The sequence below is a fragment of the Malaya genurostris genome, chromosome 2, assembly GCF_030247185.1.
Source record: "Malaya genurostris strain Urasoe2022 chromosome 2, Malgen_1.1, whole genome shotgun sequence".
NCBI classification, from domain to species: domain Eukaryota; kingdom Metazoa; phylum Arthropoda; class Insecta; order Diptera; family Culicidae; genus Malaya; species Malaya genurostris.
Window position 1 is genome coordinate 228,766,699 of NC_080571.1, and position 22,073 is coordinate 228,788,771.

The 22,073-nt window shown below is 36.8% G+C and overlaps 3 protein-coding genes across 5 annotated transcripts; 1 reads left to right on the forward strand and 2 right to left on the reverse strand.

Annotated features, from left to right (window-relative positions):
- Nucleotides 1–218: 218 nt before the first annotated feature.
- On the reverse strand, nucleotides 219–1,816 carry LOC131427938 (thymus-specific serine protease-like). Its single transcript, XM_058591532.1, has 2 exons — nucleotides 1,407–1,816; nucleotides 219–1,348 (listed from the first exon to the last, which is right to left on the reverse strand). Exons 1-2 carry the CDS (start codon nucleotides 1,808–1,810, stop codon nucleotides 250–252), a joined length of 1,503 nt encoding a protein of 500 aa, XP_058447515.1. The 5' UTR covers nucleotides 1,811–1,816; the 3' UTR covers nucleotides 219–249.
- A 4,597-nt stretch (nucleotides 1,817–6,413) lies between these two features.
- Nucleotides 6,414–8,076, reverse strand: LOC131427937 (thymus-specific serine protease-like). The gene is made up of 2 exons (XM_058591531.1): nucleotides 7,614–8,076; nucleotides 6,414–7,558 (listed from the first exon to the last, which is right to left on the reverse strand). The coding sequence occupies exons 1-2, from the start codon at nucleotides 8,042–8,044 to the stop codon at nucleotides 6,469–6,471; spliced, it is 1,521 nt and encodes a 506-aa protein (XP_058447514.1). The 5' UTR covers nucleotides 8,045–8,076; the 3' UTR covers nucleotides 6,414–6,468.
- Nucleotides 8,077–17,960: 9,884 nt separating this feature from the next.
- On the forward strand, nucleotides 17,961–21,527 carry LOC131427934 (uncharacterized). 3 transcript variants are annotated; one of them, XM_058591529.1, is made up of 3 exons: nucleotides 17,966–18,924; nucleotides 20,409–20,843; nucleotides 20,905–21,514. In XM_058591529.1, the coding sequence occupies exons 1-2, from the start codon at nucleotides 18,081–18,083 to the stop codon at nucleotides 20,471–20,473; spliced, it is 909 nt and encodes a 302-aa protein (XP_058447512.1). In that variant the 5' UTR covers nucleotides 17,966–18,080; the 3' UTR covers nucleotides 20,474–20,843; nucleotides 20,905–21,514. The 3 variants fall into 3 exon arrangements, with proteins under 3 accessions (XP_058447510.1, XP_058447512.1, XP_058447511.1); XM_058591528.1 differs by having other exon boundaries at nucleotides 17,968–18,936; nucleotides 20,905–21,512; XM_058591527.1 differs by having other exon boundaries at nucleotides 17,961–20,843; nucleotides 20,905–21,527.
- The last annotated feature ends 546 nt before the right edge of the window (nucleotides 21,528–22,073 follow it).

Below are 22,073 nucleotides of genomic sequence, written 5' to 3' on the forward strand. Positions count from 1 at the left end.
CCGGATGTTCTATTCAACAAATTTGGTTGCAACAGCTTATTCCCAACTAGTGTTCGTCAGCCATAAACGACTAATTAGCCATCCAACAATATAAATTAGGTTGATTATACACTCTGTACCGGTCCGAAATTCATCTTCCAGTGGCAATAATTGAAAAGCGCTAGAATCAGCTGAAAACCTTGTCGCTTTATTCAACCAACATTTAACAAAGGCTACTATAATTTAAATTTGAATATTTTGCTGCAAATTTTAAACTTCCGAAAATGGTGGTTGAGGGTCAGGGTTCTGATTAATCCATCGACGAATTTCCCGTGCGACACTTTCCTTGGCTGATCGAAGGGCGTCGGAATCATCTTCCGAAATTGAATCCAACTCTTCACCGTGAGAGACATTTTCAATTGTTCTGATATACGAATCGCCATAAGCGTTCCTAACTCCAACGAAACGCCACGGGTCCAGTGTGCCACGGGTGTAATAGACACGTTGAACATCTGGACTGTCTCCGCCTAGCAACATGTTGGTATCCCGTACTAAGGAGTTGAACACTTCAGGGCTGAGCCAGGAATCAAACAAACGCTCGCAGATCTGCATGAAAAGATTCGAAGTGATTCGGCGCCCGAATGGTTGATCTGGTGACCTACTTGTTAGTGGCCAACCTAATGCGGTACATCTCTGAAATAACCACTGTCGTTCTCCATTACGAAGCATTTCATCCTCCCAATTGGTCACTTGATATGCTTCAATAATACTTTCAAAGTCCATCACAAGACAGTCTGCATCCGGGAATCTTCCAGTCAACCACTCAGATAAGACCGTGAGTCCGTTAGGTTGATCGGGATCGGTCAATACCTGACACATTTGGTCAATGGTTTCACGAAGATTCACACTCACTGCTTGTGAAGCTATTTCATTGAATATTCCATTCAGGAAAGCTTCCACTTCGACTGAGTCTTCACTTTTGATTGGACTACACACATTGAACATTCTATCCAGGGTGGATGATAGTCCAGCATCTATAAGATTTTCAGCAACACCAAATCCTTGAAAAATAGTGTTGTAGCATTCGTCACTTCCAAAGCGACGAATATTTCTTCCAACAACTTCAGAAAACTCTTCGAAATCGGTACTGGCCTCCACCATTCCGCTTGAAGACCACACACCTTGCACTAGATGTTGATATCGCTTTCTGGCCCACTGCGCAATTGAAGCCGAGAACCCTACACCAGCTAAAATGACTCTCGCCTCGGGATCACGAAGAACATCGTACTTAAGATGGTTTATCAGGCTTGCAATATCAGGCAGAATTTGAGCGAGTGCCAGATAACGAAGATTAGATCGAGAAGCATCCCTTAAACGAAAACAAAAAACTTATTATTTATCCTACTACTCAGAATTACATAACTTACGCAACCGGAATGCTCTCCCCGTAGTAACGCAACTCATTAGCGACTAGATATGCGCTCATATTTTTAGCAATGTCCACGAAGTGTCCCTGCTCCACCAGATGTTGCTGTAATTCCCATGGGCCTCCAATGAACAAAAAAAGCGGTCCTCCGCGTTGATAGTACTGGTAGTTCGAAACATACCGAATAGGAAAAAAAATCCGATTCTGAGGATTGGTTTGACTTTGGCGCACTAGGAACTCATTCCAAACGGTGGATGAATCGGTTCCGTTGTTTTCTTGATTAGTGGCCACACGAGGAATAAGTCGATTAGTTCCAAACAGCAGCGGCCTACTGGGATTTAATTCGATGGCAGCGGCTGCTAGAGTCACCCCAACGCAGAATATAACAATCAGTTTAGCTAGCATTTCGTTCGATGAAACCGCATTAGACAATTGCTAAAGTCTGAATCCTATCTTGTGCTTTATATATCATACAAATGCGATTATCACACGGAGATTGTGCTTAACTTCATCAGGAATAATTCTACCTGTATTAGCAGTTGAATCACGATAACTCATACACATTTTGGAAAAGTCATATACCGTACTCAATTTGGTGCATACTATTGACATTCAAATTTTATGAATAATACTGAAATTTTGAGTACTCAACATTGAATAGAATAGGTATTTACATTTATTTTTTGAATTCTCATATAGCAGGGCTATGCAATCAATGTGAAACCTGACTTTTTAATCGAGACCCGGAGGGGCGAGTGTCATATACATAGCAAAATAGAATTGTAACAATCTCGATGTGATACAAGTATTTATCAATATTAAAAATGTTACTTTGGTAGGCCGTTTCATTTAAGCCTAAGCCTAAGAACTGATTCGAACAGTACACAGCAAAAAAAAAAAAGAATTATAACAATCTCAATGTGATTATCAATTGATATGCAGATAAAATTAGATGTTCTGAACATCAAATACAATAATGTTCTGTTTTCGATAAATATTGCAGATAAATCACACGTTATTTCATCGAAACAACTTATTGAGCAGATAACATTAGCTTGACTGAATATTGTATACGATTGTGATAGGAATTTATGCATTTTTTCATGTAATATTAAAACTTTCGGAATGATTTTTGTGATTCAATGTCATTTTTATATAAATCTGTTTCGTTGCGTCAAAACTTGTGCATACGTTTAAAAAAAAATAATAAAAATCCATCATGTTTCCTCGTTTTTTTTTGTTTTCCGAAATTTATTTGATGTCAATAAATACTACGTTATAGAACATCAAAATGGCTTCCATGAAATTTTCCTAACCTACGAAGTAATAAATCAAATAGCCCACAACAAATGTGTCATAAATGAACTTTAAAACCATCAAATTTGCTCTGAGTGAAAATGTCATCCAATGCACACAAAACTAAATACATGGAAAAACTGAACTGACATTCATTTTTTAAAGAGTACACAGATAAAAATATTTTGTGAATTTACATCTATTTTCATGCACATATTTGGAGCACGTAATTAAACATAAAATTACTTTACAATTCTGTACGTTTCAATACAATTTAATCTCAAAATAAGCGTTAATTGAAAGATACAGTTATATTCATTGAAAATTCAATGCAATTCAATTTAGTTTTGCACCAATGAAGGTTTTCAATTAAAATTTCGATTCAACCCATGTCTATTACATGTTACTATTGATTTACATCTCGTGTAAATTTCATTATTTCTTTCTGTGTATGTTTGAAAGTAATATTAAAAGTATACGCATGATTTTGTTCTAGTACAAGATGTTTCAGTTTTAGTTCAGTTGTTAGTCCGCGTAAATGGTTTTATAGAAGCTGTAAAAACTATTCTATTACTTGTTAAAAGAAGCACTTATTATAGTTGTCAGTGGTAGTGGTTGTAGAATAAATTACGAAACTCTCGTTAATTATAATCATAGCCATAAGGCATTCGAATTGTTACTTGGGTTCTGTTCCATAGAAATTTGTTAAATTTCATAAGGATTTGACATCCAGGATGGCAATGAAAAATGTACAGTTTTCTTCGAGATTGCTGAACCGATTCGAACCATGGACAATTCTTAAATTGCAACTAGCTTCCGGTTCCGGAAGTGGCAAACGAGTGAAAAACTGCATATTCAATGATTTGTTTTTATAGAAGAATTTGTAAAGATCAGCTTATCTCCCAATAATAGTAAATAAATTCCTCTGGTTTGCAGGTATGGCAATCCGGTTCCAGAAATAACAGTGAATAGTGCAATAGTGCTCAAAAATACACTCACTTTTCTGCGAAATGCCAATTTTCTAAAACTTAGATTCGAATGAGAGGTCTTACGGTCCTGTACGGAACTCCTAAACATTGTCCGGATCTGACTTCCTTTTCCGGAGTTACAGTGTGAAGTGTTTGTAATGACAATCCGTCGTAAAAAGCGACGGTGCAAAATAGGATAAAGTGTTTCTAAATTGGGCTTAAAACTGTATAGGTCATGTAAGTTGCAGGTCGTACGAACCGACTTCGGCAATACCGATCCCCGAAAAGCGGTTGCGAAATTACCGAAATTTCACAAACAAAAGGCTTAAATAAAAAGTGTTCCGGAACAATAGAGTGAAATGTTTTTGAAATTCCAATGAATTGATTCCCAAAACTATTTAAATGTGAAGGTTATGATAGTTTACGCTCCTGTTTTTATTCAATCAACTTTTTTTCCAAAAATATAATATAATAAATAATATAAGTTATAAGATAAAAGTAATAAGTAATAATGATAAAGCCATACTGGGGACCAAAGTGGAACGCGATACTATTATATGTTGTTGTATGTATGTGGAGATGACTTAACCGATTTCTGCAAACTTAAAAAAGATCGTATGCTCCCGTACAAAGTTCCTGAATTTCATTCGGATCCTACTTCTGGTTCCGCAACTACAAGATGATATGTGTAAGGTGTAACTGCAATCCTTCAATCATCCCAGAAAGATATTGTGAAGCGAAACCCTGGGAATTCGAAGTCAAGCAAACTCTTGGCATTACATTCCTTTTGTGGAATTTAACCTTTCTGTTTCAACAGACTTCGCAGCCGATTCATAGCGTACAGGATCATTGCTTGGCTAGTACTACGATCTTACTGACACTAATACCGTTTTCGTTTTTGAACCTACACACGAGCGACTCTAACTCCGAGTAAAACGAATACGTGGGACGTCAAGCAATCAGACTCCATAACAGAACTCATAATTTTTTCAAAGATGGCTGGAACGACTTTGACAATCTTAGATTTAAATGAATGCTCTTATAGACCCATAGAGAAAAATTCCATTCAAATTCATTCGTATCCGGGGCTTACGGTTCCGGATATACAGGGTGATGAGTTTTGTCATCCACAATGATGACGCTAAAAATGAAGAAAATTCCAGACTTGATTCAAAACTATTTCAGAAGTTGATTACTGTATAAACTTTCTTCGGTTATGTAGGTTCCGGAATTGGCGGTCTAGAACTGAAAAAAGAAAACTCACATCTATTTCTCAGAGCTTTTCACAAAGTAAGATTCAAATAAAAAGCCTTATTTTCTCTTTTTGTCTTTCTCATATAGAAAGGTTATGCAATCACTTGAAAAACCGACTAGTGAAAATTGGACCGGAGGGCCAAGTGTCATATACCATTCGACTCAGTTCATCGAGCTGAGCAATGTCTGTGTGTGTGTGTGTGTATGTGTCAAATAATCTCACTAGGTTTTCTCGGAAATGGCTGAACCGATTTTGACAAACTTAGATTCAAATGAAAGGTCTCGTGGTCCCATACGGAATTCCTGAATTTCATCTGGATCCGACTTCCGGTTCCGGAGTTATAGGGTGAAGTGTATTCAATATTGTACACCGTCACTTAAAATATTTTCGGATGCAACAAACATTTAAATCGTAATTTAGAGTGCGTACTAGTAGAGTTTGTATGTCATGTTAGTTGGTGGCCGTACGAACCAACTTTGATTATACCGGTTCTCGGGTTCCGGTGCCGGAAGCGCATATAATAGTGAACCCACTTCGTTTTCTTCAGGATGACCTTCGCAATCAAAGCACTGTTTTATTCTGTATGTTATGCACAAACAATCTCTTGATTTCTTTTAAAAATCGAAGAGAAAAATTTTGAATAGAATACCACAATATTATATGTACATGAGAAAGGCATCATTACACCACTAGGTGGATTAAAACAGGTTTTCCTATTATAGCGACACAAAAACTCGAAGGGCGTACGATTCAACCGGGTCCCATTTCCGGTTTAGGAGTTATAAGAACACAAAAAACCTGGAATAAAAATATCGTAAGCAATTTTAGCACAATTCGCTGATTGAATCTGCCAAGTAATGTGGCGACTCGACCAGGTTTGTAGCAATACATCAGTCAACAAAATATGATCAAAGAATTGTTAATAGAGAATATCAAACAAAAATTTTCAAGTCAACTGCATCAAAAATATTTTGATTATATTATACAATTCTTTATCAAGCAAACCGTGAGTGTCTTCCGTAGAATGGTTTGATTAGACATGGTTCGATGGTGTAGGCGCCGGACTGATTCTGAAAACACCATAAATTTTATTTACGACAGTTAGATTGTGCATGAACCATATATCAATCATTATGTGTAGCTTCGTAATTGCCAAGTAATTACATAACTGAAAATACCAATAATAACTTTAAATTAAATTGATGCGCATTAGAATGGATCCTGTAATGGCTGTTCAATGTATCGAACGCTGGTCTTACAAGCCAGTTGTCATATATTCGAGTCCCGACTAAGAAGAATACCTAATATCAGTATAACCGTAGAACAATTCATGCAATGGTTTTGTACGCTACGAGTCTAATGCGAAGATTCAAATGAATGGTCTAATTTCACAACAAAGTAAAAAAAGGAAAAAAAAGTAAACTGGTCCAAAACGTAAAAACATCAGATAATTATAGTTTATTTCGTAATTTTAAATGTTGTATGTGTCTCAGTCTGCTTATTTCAACAATCTTTCTACATTGCAATTAAGTAACCATGCAACATTAAAATGGTGGTGGAGGTCCAGGATTCTGATATACCCAACGACGAATTTCCCGTGCGACACTTTCCTTGGCTGATCGAAGAGCGTAGGAATCATCTTCTGAGATCGATGCCAAATCTTCACCGTGAGTAGCATTCATGATTAACCTTATGTAGGAGTCTCCATAAGCATTTCTTACACCTGTGTAGCGCCACGGATCTAACGAACCATGCATATGATAGATTCGTTGAACATCTGGGCGACGACCTCCGAAGAAAATGTTGGTATCTCGTACAAGTGATCTGAATACATCAGGAGTCAGCCATTCATCGAACACACGCTCGCAGATTTGCATGAAAAGATTCGGAGTGATTCGGCGCCCGAATGGTTGATCTGGTGACCTACTTGTTAGTGGCCAACCTAATGCGGTACATCTCTGATATAACCACTGTCGTTCTCCATTACGAAGCATTTCATCCTCCCAATCGGTTACTTGATATGCTTCAATAATACTTTCAAAGTCCATCACAAGACAGTCTGCATCGGGGAATCTTCCAGTCAACCACTCAGATAAGGCCGTGAGTCCATTAGGTTGATCAGGATCGGTCAATACCTGACACATTTGGTCAATGGTTTCACGAAGATTCACGCTCACTGCTTGTGAAGCTATTTCATTGAATATTCCATTCAGGAAAGCTTCCACATCGACTGAGTCTTCACTTTTGATTGGACTACACACATTGAACATCCTATCCAGGGTGGACGATAGTCCAGCATCTATAAGATTTTCAGCAACACCAAATCCTTGAAAAATAGTGTTGTAGCATTCGTCACTTCCAAAGCGACGAATATTTGCTCCTACAGCTTCAGAAAAATCTTCATATTCCGTACTGGCTCCCACCATTCCGCTTGAAGACCACACGCCTTGCACTAGATGTTGATATCGCTTTCTGGCCCACTGCGCAATCGAAGCCGAGAATCCTACACCAGCCAAAATAACTCTTGCCTCGGGATCACGAAGAACATCATATTTAAGATGGGTAATAAGACTTGCGATGTCAGGTAAAATCTGAGTTATAGCCAGTAATCGTAGATTCGCGCGCGAAGCATCACTATAATTCAAAGAATTTTAATCATTGAACTAAATTACAAAGAATTTCTACTTACTCAAACGGTATACTCTGTCCGTAGTAACGCAACTCATTAGCAACCAGATATGCACTCATATTTTTAGCAATGTCCACGAAATGTCCCTCCAACACTACATCCGGCTGCAGTTCCCATGGGCCTCCAATGAACAAAAACAGAGGTCCTCCAGGTTGATAGTACTGTTCGTTTGAAACGTACCGAATCGGGAAAAAGTTTCGATTTTGTGCATTGGAATGAGTTTGGCGCACTTCGAACTCATTCCATTCGAATTCATCCGATTCATACTGTCGAACGAGTGTTGGAGGAACTATTCTGTGGGTCCCGAACAGCAATGGCCTACTGGAATTTATTTCAATTGCAGCGGTCGCGAAAGCTACCGTGACTCCTAAAACGATCGTCAGTCTCACAAACATCTCAATTAGATGGAAAGGGGTAACTGGTCCGAGCATGGACTAATAATCTGGCTTATATACAATACCAAGGAGATTATCATAAGCTGATAAATGTAATCGTAGTGAAGCTTCTTCCGGTCTATAGAGTATCCATGGTTCAACCAGCGTTACCAGGACATTTTTCCAAAAGTCTGTATTCGGCGCAAAAATTTATCTGTACCATATCGGTATCAAAATCTCTTCTTATATAAGTACCAGGAAAATGTCACTAAGGCTCATTAAGAGGAACAAGAAAAAAAATGGTTTCACGACTACCTTTTTGCAGTCTATTGCACCTAAAAATCAAAATCGGTATTTATCTGTATGATCCGTGAATTATCAGTATTTTGAGAGTGCATATCTGTATTGCGGTATAGAGGTCAAAAATCTGTATAAATACCGAGAAATCGGTATACCTGGCAACGTTGGTTTCAACCGTTGATTGGAAGTTGATTACTGTGCTGTCTGGTGTCTGTCTGTGCTTTTATCTCTGCCCATTGTTTGCCGCAATAATTCACAGCATGTGGATAGTTGAAGTGAAATAAAAGTGCTGAATTTTTGGAAAATCCATTCTTGTTTACGACCGAAACATAAGTAATGACATTGCGTCTCGGCCAGGGCTTGTATTGTGAATCCTCAAACGAACGAAGCAACAAAAAATATCTGCTGTGAACACTTTGCTTGACATAGCTGAATGAGAGACCTATATTAGAGAGAAAATGGATGCGTGAGAGTATATGCTACTGAGCAGACCAATTCCCCTTGCCAAGTAAATTGTCTGTGCTCTCATTCTCAGTTAACACATGAACTAAGCAATCCATGACAATGTAATGAAATGAAGGGTTCACTCTCGTTAGTATTGTACGAGAAAGAAGACCATGCCTCACGGTGTGCTACAAGACGCGAAGCAACGTCATATAGGCAATGTTTACGGTTTATTTTTAAAAAGTAGGTTTACAGAAATCATTTTTAACATAATGTTCGCATTCCAAGACCAAATTTGATCACATTTCAAACAGACTTTAAACATTTTATAGCAGAAATTTTGCATTTGAGCCCATTTTCAAAACGATCCATTTGTTTCTTGGCAGTTTACACTGTGTACATATCCTAGAAACACTAAAAGCAATGTTCTTTAAATTAATATTCATCGGAATTAAAAGTTATGAAACTAGTTTCCTCATAGGCATCTACAATATGAGAACCATTCATCAAATGCTAACCTCATGAAGCATAGGTCTCAGCAAGCGGGCATATTCATGAACTAATGAACGAACGAAGCAGCTCTCCTGGCTTGGGTTGCGCTGTGAATTCTACCTGACATACGAATGTGTGTGAATAGCACAGATAGTGAAACCCTTTCGTTCATATTCGTTGCTTCAATATGCAAGCCCTGGTCTCGGCATAAGTTGCAAAGTGCTTTTCAAGTAGCTTGGAGGTTGAGGCTGATAAGTTGTACTTGCTGTTCAATTGCAATTGCTATATACTGATACTGATAAGCTATACAAGACAGTGGATTAGATTTTAACCATATTTATCACATCGAGTGACAAAAATCGGTAAATGGAGTATAATTCAAACTGATCTTCGAATGAACTTCAAAACTACTTTAATTTTGAGGGTTCGAGTAGAAATTTTTAATCAATTTTGTTCAAGCTCTTATTCTGTGAGTTTCAACTGAAATGAGTGAAATTTAATTCACTCGGATTTATAGCCATAATCGTTAAGACTTTGAAGATCCTCTACCTACCGTTAACATATCTATGGGAGAAAGTCTGTCGAGGTAAAAGCGGCTTCTTCAATCTGGGGCAACTAGTCATTCTAGAGACTAACATTTTTTGAATCACTTTCTACTTGATCAATTGCTTTTACTTGTCCTTCATGTGCTTGTTGGCTTAGTTACGGGAACCGGTGTTGACATTTTCTCGTCTAGTTTCTCGCAAGTCACACCGTATTCAGCTGGTTTCTGACAGTATTGACACGTAGCCAGCGCTAGTAAGAAGCGATTTACATGAAATCCTTGTGTCCTTGCCGAAAGTGTTGCCTTCTTCAAGAATCACGTGTAAGCCAAGTTTACTGGTATTAGTAATTTGTGTATTAAGTACTTTATATTTAGTAAGTATGTCATAGATCTCCATAGATAGATAGATTCTCCACACCACAAAAATGGAGATTATAGAATGGGTAGTACTGATATCAATGGATACAATAAAAGTTGATTTTTAAATGATGAAGGTAAAAAATAAACAAAATATATTGTGTTAAAAAGTAATGTGTTAAAAAGTTTGTCGACCTCATGCCTTATCTACTGCCTTTGATTTCTAGAAGCAAAGGTGTCATAGTTTGAAAAAATTGTATTTCAAACAAATTTATATTCAAGAATATGTAAAATTGTAGGATTTAAAAATTAGATGGCTTGAAATCGAATGAAATCAGAAACAACAGATCGATAGCAACAGCGCGACTTGAACCAAGAACCGTCAGATCACGAAGCACGTCAGTTTACCGACTGAACCACAGAAGCCCATATCAGCATGATTAATTGATATATATAAATCCATGCATCGGAACTTGGTATCCAAGGGCAAATTACATTCGGAGCTTGTAAAATTCTGTACGATCGGAATATTGCGTCATCTGAACACTGTTTCTGTTTGTAGAATTATGTGACCTGTGAAATTCATAATTTTTGTTCTATGTATTTCGCTGGAATATTAATAAAATCTTTAATTGCTGATGGAGTGCGTTTGTACTACGAAACTAAATATTTTCACAAGCAGTTTTCAGCGAAATGAAAAAAGTTACGATTAATATTTCCATTTTTCTTGAATTACAATTCAAAACGGAAACGACTGATTTGTTTCATTCCCAACTATATGATAGTTTTATTTGATTAAATCCGAAAAAAAGACAAAGAAACTTATTTTTACGCACACATTGTTGACATTGCCCATACGCTTGCAAAGTAACAAACATACGCCATTAAGGATACCCGGGCAAAGTGTTTTCCAATTATCTTTTTCGATGGAAATAATCTTTTTCTACTGCGACATGATTCTTCGAATGAATTCGTCGGTAGCAGCTGAGATAAAATAATGCACACATACATTAACAACTTAAATGTGTAAATAAAACATCTCTCTTGTGAAGGTAAACACCAGGTCATTCGCCTCTTCGAGCCAGAAAAATAATATTTTGGTTTATTTTTTATAGGAACAAAATTTTTGCGTTGCGTTTGACTCAAATTTTCATACTTTCAACTGTTTGGCTTCGATTTGTTTTGTGGTCTAGAGCGAGCATTCGATGCGCATCGCTGCACTTTTCTTCCAATTACAACAGAAAACTAAACCTTCCAGCAAATGCTGCTTAGTTAACACAAAATTGCTCAGAAAAATACACGTAGAAATGTGGTCAGGTTTTGAACAATTACAGCTCAGTCAATTTTGTATCAATTATTAATATTATGTCACCATTTAATTGGAAATATTTCTACGTATTGATTTGAATGTTTATAGCCATGTATTTTTAATTGTATATCATTGAAATGTTGATTAATAGCTAGCAGTGTCCTATTTTGTCTGCAAAAAATCTCCGGCATACCGGATTTCCCTGCCATAGTGGACGGTTTTGAAGAAGTAAGCGATTTATCAAAGGGAAAGAATCGCTCTGATTGGTCAATCGTTGAAAAAGGAAACTGTTGGAAGCACGCGAAGCTATAAATATAAGCACAATTATAGCTAACGGTTCAGTCCTATGCGTAGCATGCTAGAGGTAGGTTGTTGCTAGACAGCAAGACAAAAAGTGCCATAAAACGATTTGAAGCTTTAATTGGTATGCTTTGATCTTGTGCCATGCAAGATCGGATGAAATCCCGCCTGAGAAATTGACAACTACCCCAGGGTAAATTTTGAGTGCATAAGATTAGTTTCAAATTTATATAAAATGAACTCGATAGATAATGAGAAAAAGTTTATCGCTTCAACCGAAATCGCAGAATGGTAGTTATGGTAGAGAAACGCTATAAAAATAACTGCTTGCATACAAAACTTGAACACAAGCTTGGCGAAGAGAAGCTTAAATATCGATATCCGTATCGCAAGCATGTACAAACATATAATTGCATACATTTGGGCTATTGATGTAATTTCGTCGGCTATAAAACAAATACAAATCACGACAAATAGAGTCTATATTCTGGATTCGCGTGTTCGATGTTGGTTCCTAACAAAGACATCATATTAACAAGATATCCAGCTCTCACATTCAAATCATTGGCAACATCCTTTTTTGCTAAAATGGCGCCCTCAAGCGAGTCAGCATCGAATCTCGTACATAGAAGCAGGGGAGAGAAACGTCAAATTCGTGCGCGCCTAAATAGCAGCACTGCGCGCGCATACAATTGGCATGATATGTTGATTGTGATGCCGTGCGATGGCGATGCTGTACTGAAGATTGATTTCGCTCTAAGCTGACAGGGTCTGTTCCTAATAAAGATCAATCTAAGCAGACTCTCGTGCCTTTGCGGATTCAAAAGTGTGACGATTAATTGAAAATGTCGATCATTAGAAGTTTTGGTTGCCTTGTTCCACATCAATGGCTCGAACAACCCCATGGGGCTAATCCTTGTAGTTTAAAAAAAACAGCTGTTACTGTTCAATATTGATAACAGTCAGAGCCATCTTTTGAAAACGAACTGAACTAGTTTGTACACTCAATATGTTGTTAACAAATATTTTACTGGAATAATCAGATCGATCCACGGTCTGAGGACAATCATTCATCGCAATTTTTTAATTTTTTTTTTCACACCCGTCATATGTTCACATAACATTCAAATTTATAACGTGAAATTTATATCACTGGCTTTTTCATGAAATTCGAACTTGATTTTGCTTAGAGTGTAACGATTGGTAGCTGCTTCACGCCATATAGAGGATCCGTCGAGGCGGAACTGTTGGTCTTAGCTACCAAAACCGAATCAGAATTAAATGGCCGTAACATGTGCTCGGATGTTATATATAGCTCCACGGGAAACGGTTTTCTGGGGCCATGTCTTGAGGAGATATGCACAATAACGAAATTTGTTTTTTCACTAGTAACTTCTCTAGATAATTTCTGATTTGAAAAGTGATTTGCAACTGTGGACAAAATACTAATGCTTGCGTTACTAACGATAAACCCAAAAAACTACAAGTAAGTGAGCACAATAAACGCATTCTACAATTCAGTAAAGTACACAAAGCCCATGTTAAATTTTAACTATGACCGAGTGATATTTTAATGGTATAGAACAATGAATAAATTTCATCTAAAAAAAGATTTGACCAAATATTCGAATACCCTTACAAAAAGGTAATAGTTGTTGGAGCCATACAACGCATAACTACAACGTTCACTATTTCCGTAAGATTGCAGTTTGTATGATTTCAATCAGCAATGCAAAGCGAAAACACACATAGAACACAAAACCACAGTATTCCCGTTAATACCGAAAGTGTAGAACCTTCTCCCGAAATAAAGTTTGATTGAATTTCGCTAGACACCGGATGACGAACGTGCCACTTTCCATTGGGAACCAAACTAACGGTTATAAAAACGCCTGCGAGACAAAACTGGCATTTCGTCTGCTATTCAAATTGCACAGTTACTCGTACTCGAAAAAATGCAACTGAAAAAATCGGAATAGGTATTCGTTGTTGGGGTAATGTTTCCACAACCGCACTATCGTAAATAACGAGATTCGATCCGAAAACAAAGGTTTTCGTCATTCCATTCAATGTAAGCAAAAAACTCAGGTTTTTGTTTCTAGATGAAACCCTTCCTCTTACACTTAGTATCAAGTGTTTATGTGTTATTAACTCAAATATGACTTTCGATAATGAAAAATCAGTTTGTTCAGTTCATTTTTTCGAACATTGTACGTAGAACCTTAATATTTAATTTCGCTCACAAAATATTCATTAAAACCTTCAACCGGACATTTCCGGTTTGGTGACTAGTTTAACCATTTGTTATTTTAATTCGAAATGTAGAAAAATTCAAAACAGTTGGAGAGTGCAGATAAACGTGGTTTCCCAACTTCTAATCTCACGCCTCCCACATGTTTTACACTTGATTGCAGCATCCGTGTCATCTTCGGTCCATCGGATGTATAGGGACTATCGATTTCTACACTCAAAATGCTTGATGGGAATTATGTTATATATCCAAATATTACATTAGAACACTCGTAAATAAAGTAGAGTTAAGCACGTTGATTGGAAATGCTATTATTGAACGATAATTTTGTTTGTTTGAGCTGGGATACCTTTTGAATAGATTTTATCAGTAGCCTAATTAAATGCGAGCGAAATAAACCTGATACAAAAAGATTTATTTCTGCAGTCAAATTTTGCATTTCAATTCCTGCAAACCTGCAAATTTTACTGCAGTAAATTATTAACCGCATCAGTGAACCCGAACATTCAATTATGGAACCGGCGAGATCATGTATATTAAAACTTGTTGTTGAATATTTACGACATGTTACAAATGTGCAAAATTTAATGATTTAAAGATGGTGCTAGAATGCGCTTGAGCGTCTCTATTGAAATCATTCGACCAGGCATCATCCTTACATTCCCTTAAGCCTCGCAATTCTCTCCGATGAACAATCTGTCCGAAGGTTCGTTTATCCGATAGTATCTAACTGTGCATACGTGCGCCCGGAAAGATACAACCCCAGTTTAGACTGGCTTCGGTGGCGAGGCGCCAAACTGTCGGTTCATTATCTCCGATGATGTTGAATTATAATTTGTAAGCGGCACTTTATTCTCTCGCCTATAAAAATAATACGGTGTTGATGTTTTAGATCTTGCGTAACAGAGCGGAACCGAGTATGAGCATCGTTTGGTTGGAAATAAAGTCAAGAGGGTGGCAACCTTGACTAGACAGTTCTGTCGTGGGGTCAATCTCAGTAGATGCTCTCGATGTAACGTTACTTGAATGTACTGGGGCAGCATTGTCAGTGTCTAGTTATCACTTCAGTGAAGCAGATGTTTACTAAAGGCAATATGATGAATTTTCATGTCAGGAGGAATGTTGTTATAAATTTTATTTAGAATACTATTCTCATTTCGAACATATTTCTGACCCTTGGATTTTTCAAAATAACGTTGATTTATGTTATTTTGTAGATAATACTTATTATAGCTATGTAAAAATTCAGATTAATTTTCTAATCAACAAATGAAAAATAGACAACAAAATGACAGATGAACAAAATTGCGAAAAAGAAAACTGACGATAATTAGAAAACTGGAGAACCGGTATTTTGATCGGAGCTCCGGAGACCGATAGTGTTAGATATCATTCGACTCAGCTCGAAGAGATCGGAAAATGTGTGTGTGGGTATTTTTTTTAAGAAGTGTATCGAAAATAAGCTTTCCACATACATTTGTGTTGTACGCATGTATTTGTGATGGTTTTTTATGCTCAGATCACAGCATGCTGTGCGTTTGGCTGTCAGCTTTCGTTTGTTTACTTGTTTGTGCGATTGAAATTCTGCGTTTTCAAAATGTCGCGTATTGAAAAGGAAATGAAAATTAAGGTTCTGGATACAGGGCTAAGTGAGAAGGGTATTACCGACGACACGACCAGACACTCCATATAAAAATTTGCATAAAAAGTGTTTTTTATTGATTTACCACCAGTTATCAAAAATTGAGCGGCCCCTTGAATATTATAAAAACAATCTTCTCAAGCAACACTGTTTTGGTTGCTACAGAGTAGTTACCAAGGAACCTAGCTATAAATAAATAAACGATTAAAAATTTATGAAATGTTTTTCAGTTCTGTTTGTGCGGCCTCTTCGTTTCAAGAGAAAAAGTAATTCCAGAGAGCGTTGCGATCGTGAAATTACATAGTCAGTGCTAGCTAAACAGAAATCAAAAGCAGAAAAAGTAAGTGATAAACCTTTTGAATTAAAATTTTGCTTCGATGAATGCAAAACATGGAGTATACATTATTGTGTATTGAATTCTTATTACTTACACTTTAGAGTGTATTCAGCAACACTTCAGCGCAGCGCGCAACACTGCTGTCATTATGAGCAAACTGAATAAATGAGCTAGAGGCTCACTTCTGTTATTTGCAACCAACTGTGTTAGACGTGTTTTAGTGAACTTAAAAGAAAACCATTATTAGAACGAGCGTTTCTGGGACATATTAGTGGCGACGAGGAAAAGGAAGCTGATTTCGGACACATTTCTAAGGCGCAAGGAAAATTTCGGCGTGAGAAAGCTGTTGGAGTAATTCCAGGCGGCGGATAATTTTCGGAATAGCAGCGGAACGGCGGAATCGATTTCTGGACAATTTTCAGAAGCTGTGGATAAATTCGGTGTCGACGCTCAAGTTAGGTACAATTTAGCACAGCAGGAGAAATCTGGCTGCGGAAACAATTTAATTGCTGCTTTGGTTCTTCGGAAAAATTTCGTGACTTTGGCATTGCGTTTGTGTGAGTGACGGTTTATTCCGGTGAGTAACAGAAATAATTACAGTTTGTTGTTTTAAAATTTTGACTTTATATAACTTGTAATTTGTGGTGATTTGAAATTGATAGATTTTTGCCTTATATTTGATTTTGATCAGAATTTTGACAAAAATGTCCTACATGGTGGCCCCTAATATTGAACCTTACCGCAAGGGCCAATCTTTTGCTACGTGGATTAAGCGTTTAGCCGACGACACGACCTGCCACTCGTCTATTAAAACTGTATCGCAAATCTGACTACCCCTCAGTAACTCGAAATGTCAAAACGAAATTGCTCGAAAATTTGTTAAAACTGGCAACTCGATTTGATAAATTATTGATTTCGAATAACAGATACCTTGGATACTGTTGTTCAAAGGCATGTTTATGTAGATAAACAAAATTAACTCCGAATCGATATACCAGTCGCACATTTTACCACTGTACCTAAGAACAAGAGTCGGCCCTTAAAAGTTAAGTGAAGCGCTATGTTTTTGCGATACCGATATATATATATATATATATATATATATATATATATATATATATATATATATATATATATATATATATATATATATATATCATTTTATTTGCACTACCAGTAATTGTATGCACCGGAAATTTGATAGCATAGCAGTTACCAATCAACTACATCGGCATCTCACACCATCTTCATTAGAAACATTCAATAATGTATTGAGACTATTACATAGTTTTCATAATATATTCAAATTCAGTATTACTGTTTTTTTCACTCCATTGAGACAAACTTTTGTTTTATGACTTTTGCTAACCCTAGAATAGTTTTAGTATGACATCTGGATAATTCTTGTAAAATTCTCTTGAGAAGACTTGAAACGCCTCTTCAATAAAAATCTTCATGAATAACAATCTAGTTTTTTAGCATGATTTAGCAGAGAAATAACATAAATAAATGCATTTTTTCGTTACTGACTCAATGTATAAAGGATCTTTGAAAATAGCTTAAATTTAATAATGGTGTTTCAAATCGACATCACAGAACGCAGGAATTTCATTATCGTTCTTTTTCCATTGATTTAAACTTCTGTGAGGGTTCTCCTAGTGTTACGAAATAATATTTTTGGTCTTAATTGAATGCATAATAGACGAAATAAACATCCTGCTCCACATTTTTTTCGAATTCTAGAAACAGTAATTTTACTTGATTATTAGCAAATATACATGATTGAAAATTCAGTTTCGTTTTGTGTTGCAACAGATTTGGAAATACATGACTGCATTTTCGTGGATACTGACAATGGATCGGGATACTTTTCCTATTTGTTTGCTTATTTCTATAATTGCGGTTTCTTGACAAATAACGCATAGCAACCAGAACAGTGTTGCCTAAAAATATTAATTTTACCATTATCAAGGGGTCGCTATATTTGTGGTAACTGACGGAAAATCACTCACAGACACATTTTATTCCAATTTTTCTTCGGAGTGCCTGGTCGTGTCGTCGGTTTAGCGGTTCATTTTCGTGTCAACAAAGTTAAAGATAATGAAAAAAAGGATCAGATGTTCATCTTGGGAGGAGATTTTTTGTTCAGTATGGCAGAAAAACTCTACCCCACGGAAGCAATGATGGATGAAGTGTCGTATGATGTATTAGTGCAAAAACTTAAGGAGAGACTTGATAAAACTGATTCAGTCTTACTCCGAAGATATAATTTCGGCACAAAGGTGCAACAACCGGGAGAATCGGCAAGCGATTTTATATTTTCGTTAAAACTCCAAGCGGAACATTGCGAATTTGGGGAGCAAAAGAATCGTCTTATTCTTGATCGTATTTTGGTTGGGTTGTCTGATGGCTCGCTTAAGCATCGTCTATTTACGGAGGATAGCTCCAAATTAACGCTTGAACAGGCGGAGAATATTATCGCTACGTGGGAAATGGCGGCTACTCATTCAAAAGCTTTAACGAACAGCGATGTCGATTTGGTAGCTTCACTGGACACTAGGTACCCTTTGACTCAAGGTAGAGGTGCGGTTATTCAACGGATGAGGAGAGCTCAGCAAAATTTTCACGGTTCGGTAAAAAGTCGGCTTGGTGTTCGACCTGAAATACGACCGGCGGAAGATAGTCAGAGAGTACAGTTTCACTCACAGCGTTTTGAACATCGTGATTCGTCGGCTAGTTCAGCTCGTGGTCAATACAAAATGGACGACCAACAATGGCCGATTGATCAGCGTATCTGCTATCATTGCGGACGTAGAGGACATGTGCGAAGGAAATGCTACAAGTGGAAGAACGAGAGCGGCAAGACGGTTAATCGTGTTGACGCACAGGAATGTATTACCAGTGCAAACCATTCAGCAGAACCATTAGATAGCTTGAGGATCCAAGATTCGGACTCAGATGGTAATATCTCAGGTGATTTACAGTGTATGAACATTTCTTCCATAAACAAGATAAGCAATCCATGTTTATTGGATGTTAATATTGAAAATATTCCTGTACAGATGGAAGTTGACAGTGGTTCTTCTGTTTCAGTAATTGGAAAAGAATTGTTTGTTTCTAAATTCAGCCTTCCTTTATTTGAATGCTCTAAACAACTGATAGTGATAAATGGTTCCAGGTTGAAGATATCTGGGGAAGTTAAGGTTAAGGTTGAATATAAAGGAAGAAAAGCTAAATTGCGATTATTGGTCCTTGATTGTAGTTATCATTTTATTCCATTATTGGGCCGACCATGGTTGGATGGTTTCTTTCCCAACTGGAGAAATTATTTCCTGGACGATTGGATGCCAGTGAACAATATTACAAAGATATACAATGAAACATTGATTACTGATTTAAAATTTCCATTTTCTGATATACGTGTCAAGAAACTATGTAAACCGGTAAACAATTTTGGAACTGATTCGATTGGAAAAAGTATCGTTCCAAAGATTGAATCAGTATATGACGTTCGTTTTCTTTTGAAACAAAATGTTTTGAAGTATTTTGATAAGTTAATGGTGATTTTCGATAAAGAGGACATTTATTCAGTATTTGCAACTAGATTTCAAGCTGAGGTGATTATTTCACAAAATAGTCAAACCGATATAATAAAATTGGCAAATAGAAGTAACACTGGTGACGCAAAAATGAAAAGACGCATAGTTTACTGGAATAGGTTAAGCACTACTATTAAAAGGTTTTTTGCTGCTTGTTATGTTTGTGCAAGTATGGCAAGTGTTACAAAACAACAAATTATTTCAAAATGGACACCATATTTCTCTAAATGGGTGGAGGAAGAGATTATAAGAAAAGGAACCAGTATTCCAGAAGTTTTGATGGAACTGTTTGAATTCTTTGCTCGTTTTGGACTGCCAGACGTTTTAGTATCTGACAATGGTCCTCCGTTCAACTCGCATTCCTTTAAAAGTTTTCTGGATAGACAGGGTATAAAAGTTTTAAACAGTCCTTCATATAATCCTGCTAGTAATGGCCAGGCAGAGAGACTGATAAGAACGGTAAAATATGTTCTTAAAAAGTTCTTATTGGAACCGGGAATGCTAGAATTGAATTTGGAAGATCGGATAGATCTATTCCTAATAAATTATAGAAACCATAATATGACGATGGAGGGCAGTTTTCCTTCTGAAAAAGTATTTTTCTATACTCCAAAAATGTTAATCGGTTTGGTTAACCCTAAGAAACACTATGAAAAAATGTTAGCGACTTATACTCTAATTGATGATGATACAAAATCGGATCATGACAATAAGGCGGATCTGCCTGATCTACTAGATACTCTGACACCAGGAGATAGTGTGTGGTATAAACACAATATGTCTCATATACGTGGAAAATGGATTAAGGCATCAGTTTTAAAACATTGCTCTAAAAATTTATTGCAGATCATGGTTGGAAACGAGGCGACTACTACGGTTCATCGAAGCCAAATAAGAATCGTTACGAATAAACAAGGTTCACCATATCAGCCAAGACCATCGATGCGAGTGGTCAAGACTGGTCGGCCAATCCTGACTGTCGAGGAACCTGTAGTGGCAACACAAGATGGAAGCGATGTCCGGCAAATACCAGATCGAAATGCTATCCAACCGTCGAATCGACGACACGACCAGACACTCCGAAGAAAAATTACCATTAAATTTGTCCTTTGACGATTTACCAACAGTTACCATAAATTTAGCGACCCCTTGATAACGGTGAAAATAAATTTATCGTGCAACACTGTTTAAGTTGCTACGAGCTAGTTACCAAGGGACCCCAGACTAAATAAACAAATAGTCTGCAAGAGATCACGGAATATGGGAAAGGTCTTGTATCAGGTATGTTAAGTCTGATTGGACTAAAGTTGAATAAAAAGTACAACTAATTTTTAATCGGTAGAAACAACGTTGCGAATCTGGAAGGTTCTCCATTCGAATCTTGGCGAGAGATGTATATCAACCGACCACGAGTTTATTGCACGAATGCTACATCAGTCGCACCAGTAACTTGTACTTGGGAGAAAATAGCTTTTAGGATTTCAAATCAATCAATTTGTGCAATATTTTTACAACAAATGATTTTTCGACGTTGAAAAAGTACTATTGCTGACCGGTCCTGAGGAACCGAAAAGTTCACTTTCTAAGCTGAAAACTGGATCTCCCGCACAAAATGAAATATTCAAAGGTCACAGGTACAACGAAAAATCATCACTACATTTCATTATTTTGTTTGTCATTCTAAAGGCTGCACAACGACAAAGCGAAACCGATCTAATGTACAAATTAACGACCAGGTCGAAAGAAACAAATTGCATCAGAAAAATTGCAATGAGAAATTGCATGAGCAAAGCGTAGCTTTAGTATTGTGCAACAATGGCCATTTTCCTAATACTGTTAATTACCCTTTAAACATGTAATAAAATGTATTCTTTCGTTTCAATACTTAACATAAAATAATTAGTTTTCTATTAGTATCATCTTGCCAAAAATATTCACAGTTTTTGTAGAACCACGAATAAATATGAAAGTTAGAATGTATATTCACTCGTCAGTTACAAGGTAAATTTATATCAAAATTTACACCCATGTTCAGATTAAATGTATCACTACTATTCATTTAATACTATTCAGAATAGTTCCGTTTTCTACATGACCTTTGACTCTGCAACAGTACAATAACTGTTGTCGCTGCAGTTGAGGTCTGGAAAACGCAAGCAGCGACAATCGTTTTTATCACGCTCATTGGCCCATCCATAACGTCGCTATTAGCGCATCACTACACGAATAAAGCGCGATACTTGCGACATCTTATATCCCACGTCGCACGTGATAATAATGATTGTCGCTGGAAGTATTTTCAAGTTTTCAACTGTAACGAGAACACGCTACCAATTTCAAGAATGCTTGCTGGCGTCCACAGGTAAAAAACCAACTTCGGACGAGCAGAAATATTTCGGATAATTCCATGTAACATTAATCACATCACTCCACATTTATTTACATTCTACATGCCTTCAATAAATAGTAACCATGGTAGCTGTTATAAAAAATCAATAATTTATCAACTTG

Bases quoted from the DNA above. Each gene is read 5' to 3' on its own strand.
- LOC131427934 (XM_058591527.1), top strand. From the start codon at position 18,081: ATGTTCATCTTGGGAGGAGATTTTTTGTTCAGTATGGCAGAAAAACTC.
- LOC131427937 (XM_058591531.1), bottom strand. From the start codon at position 8,044: ATGCTCGGACCAGTTACCCCTTTCCATCTAATTGAGATGTTTGTGAGA. The intron at 7,559-7,613 runs GTAAGTAGAAAT...TTTGAATTATAG, and splicing joins GGACAGAGTATACCGTTTGA to TGATGCTTCGCGCGCGAATC.
- LOC131427938 (XM_058591532.1), bottom strand. From the start codon at position 1,810: ATGCTAGCTAAACTGATTGTTATATTCTGCGTTGGGGTGACTCTAGCA. The intron at 1,349-1,406 runs GTAAGTTATGTA...TTTTCGTTTAAG, and splicing joins GGGGAGAGCATTCCGGTTGC to GGATGCTTCTCGATCTAATC.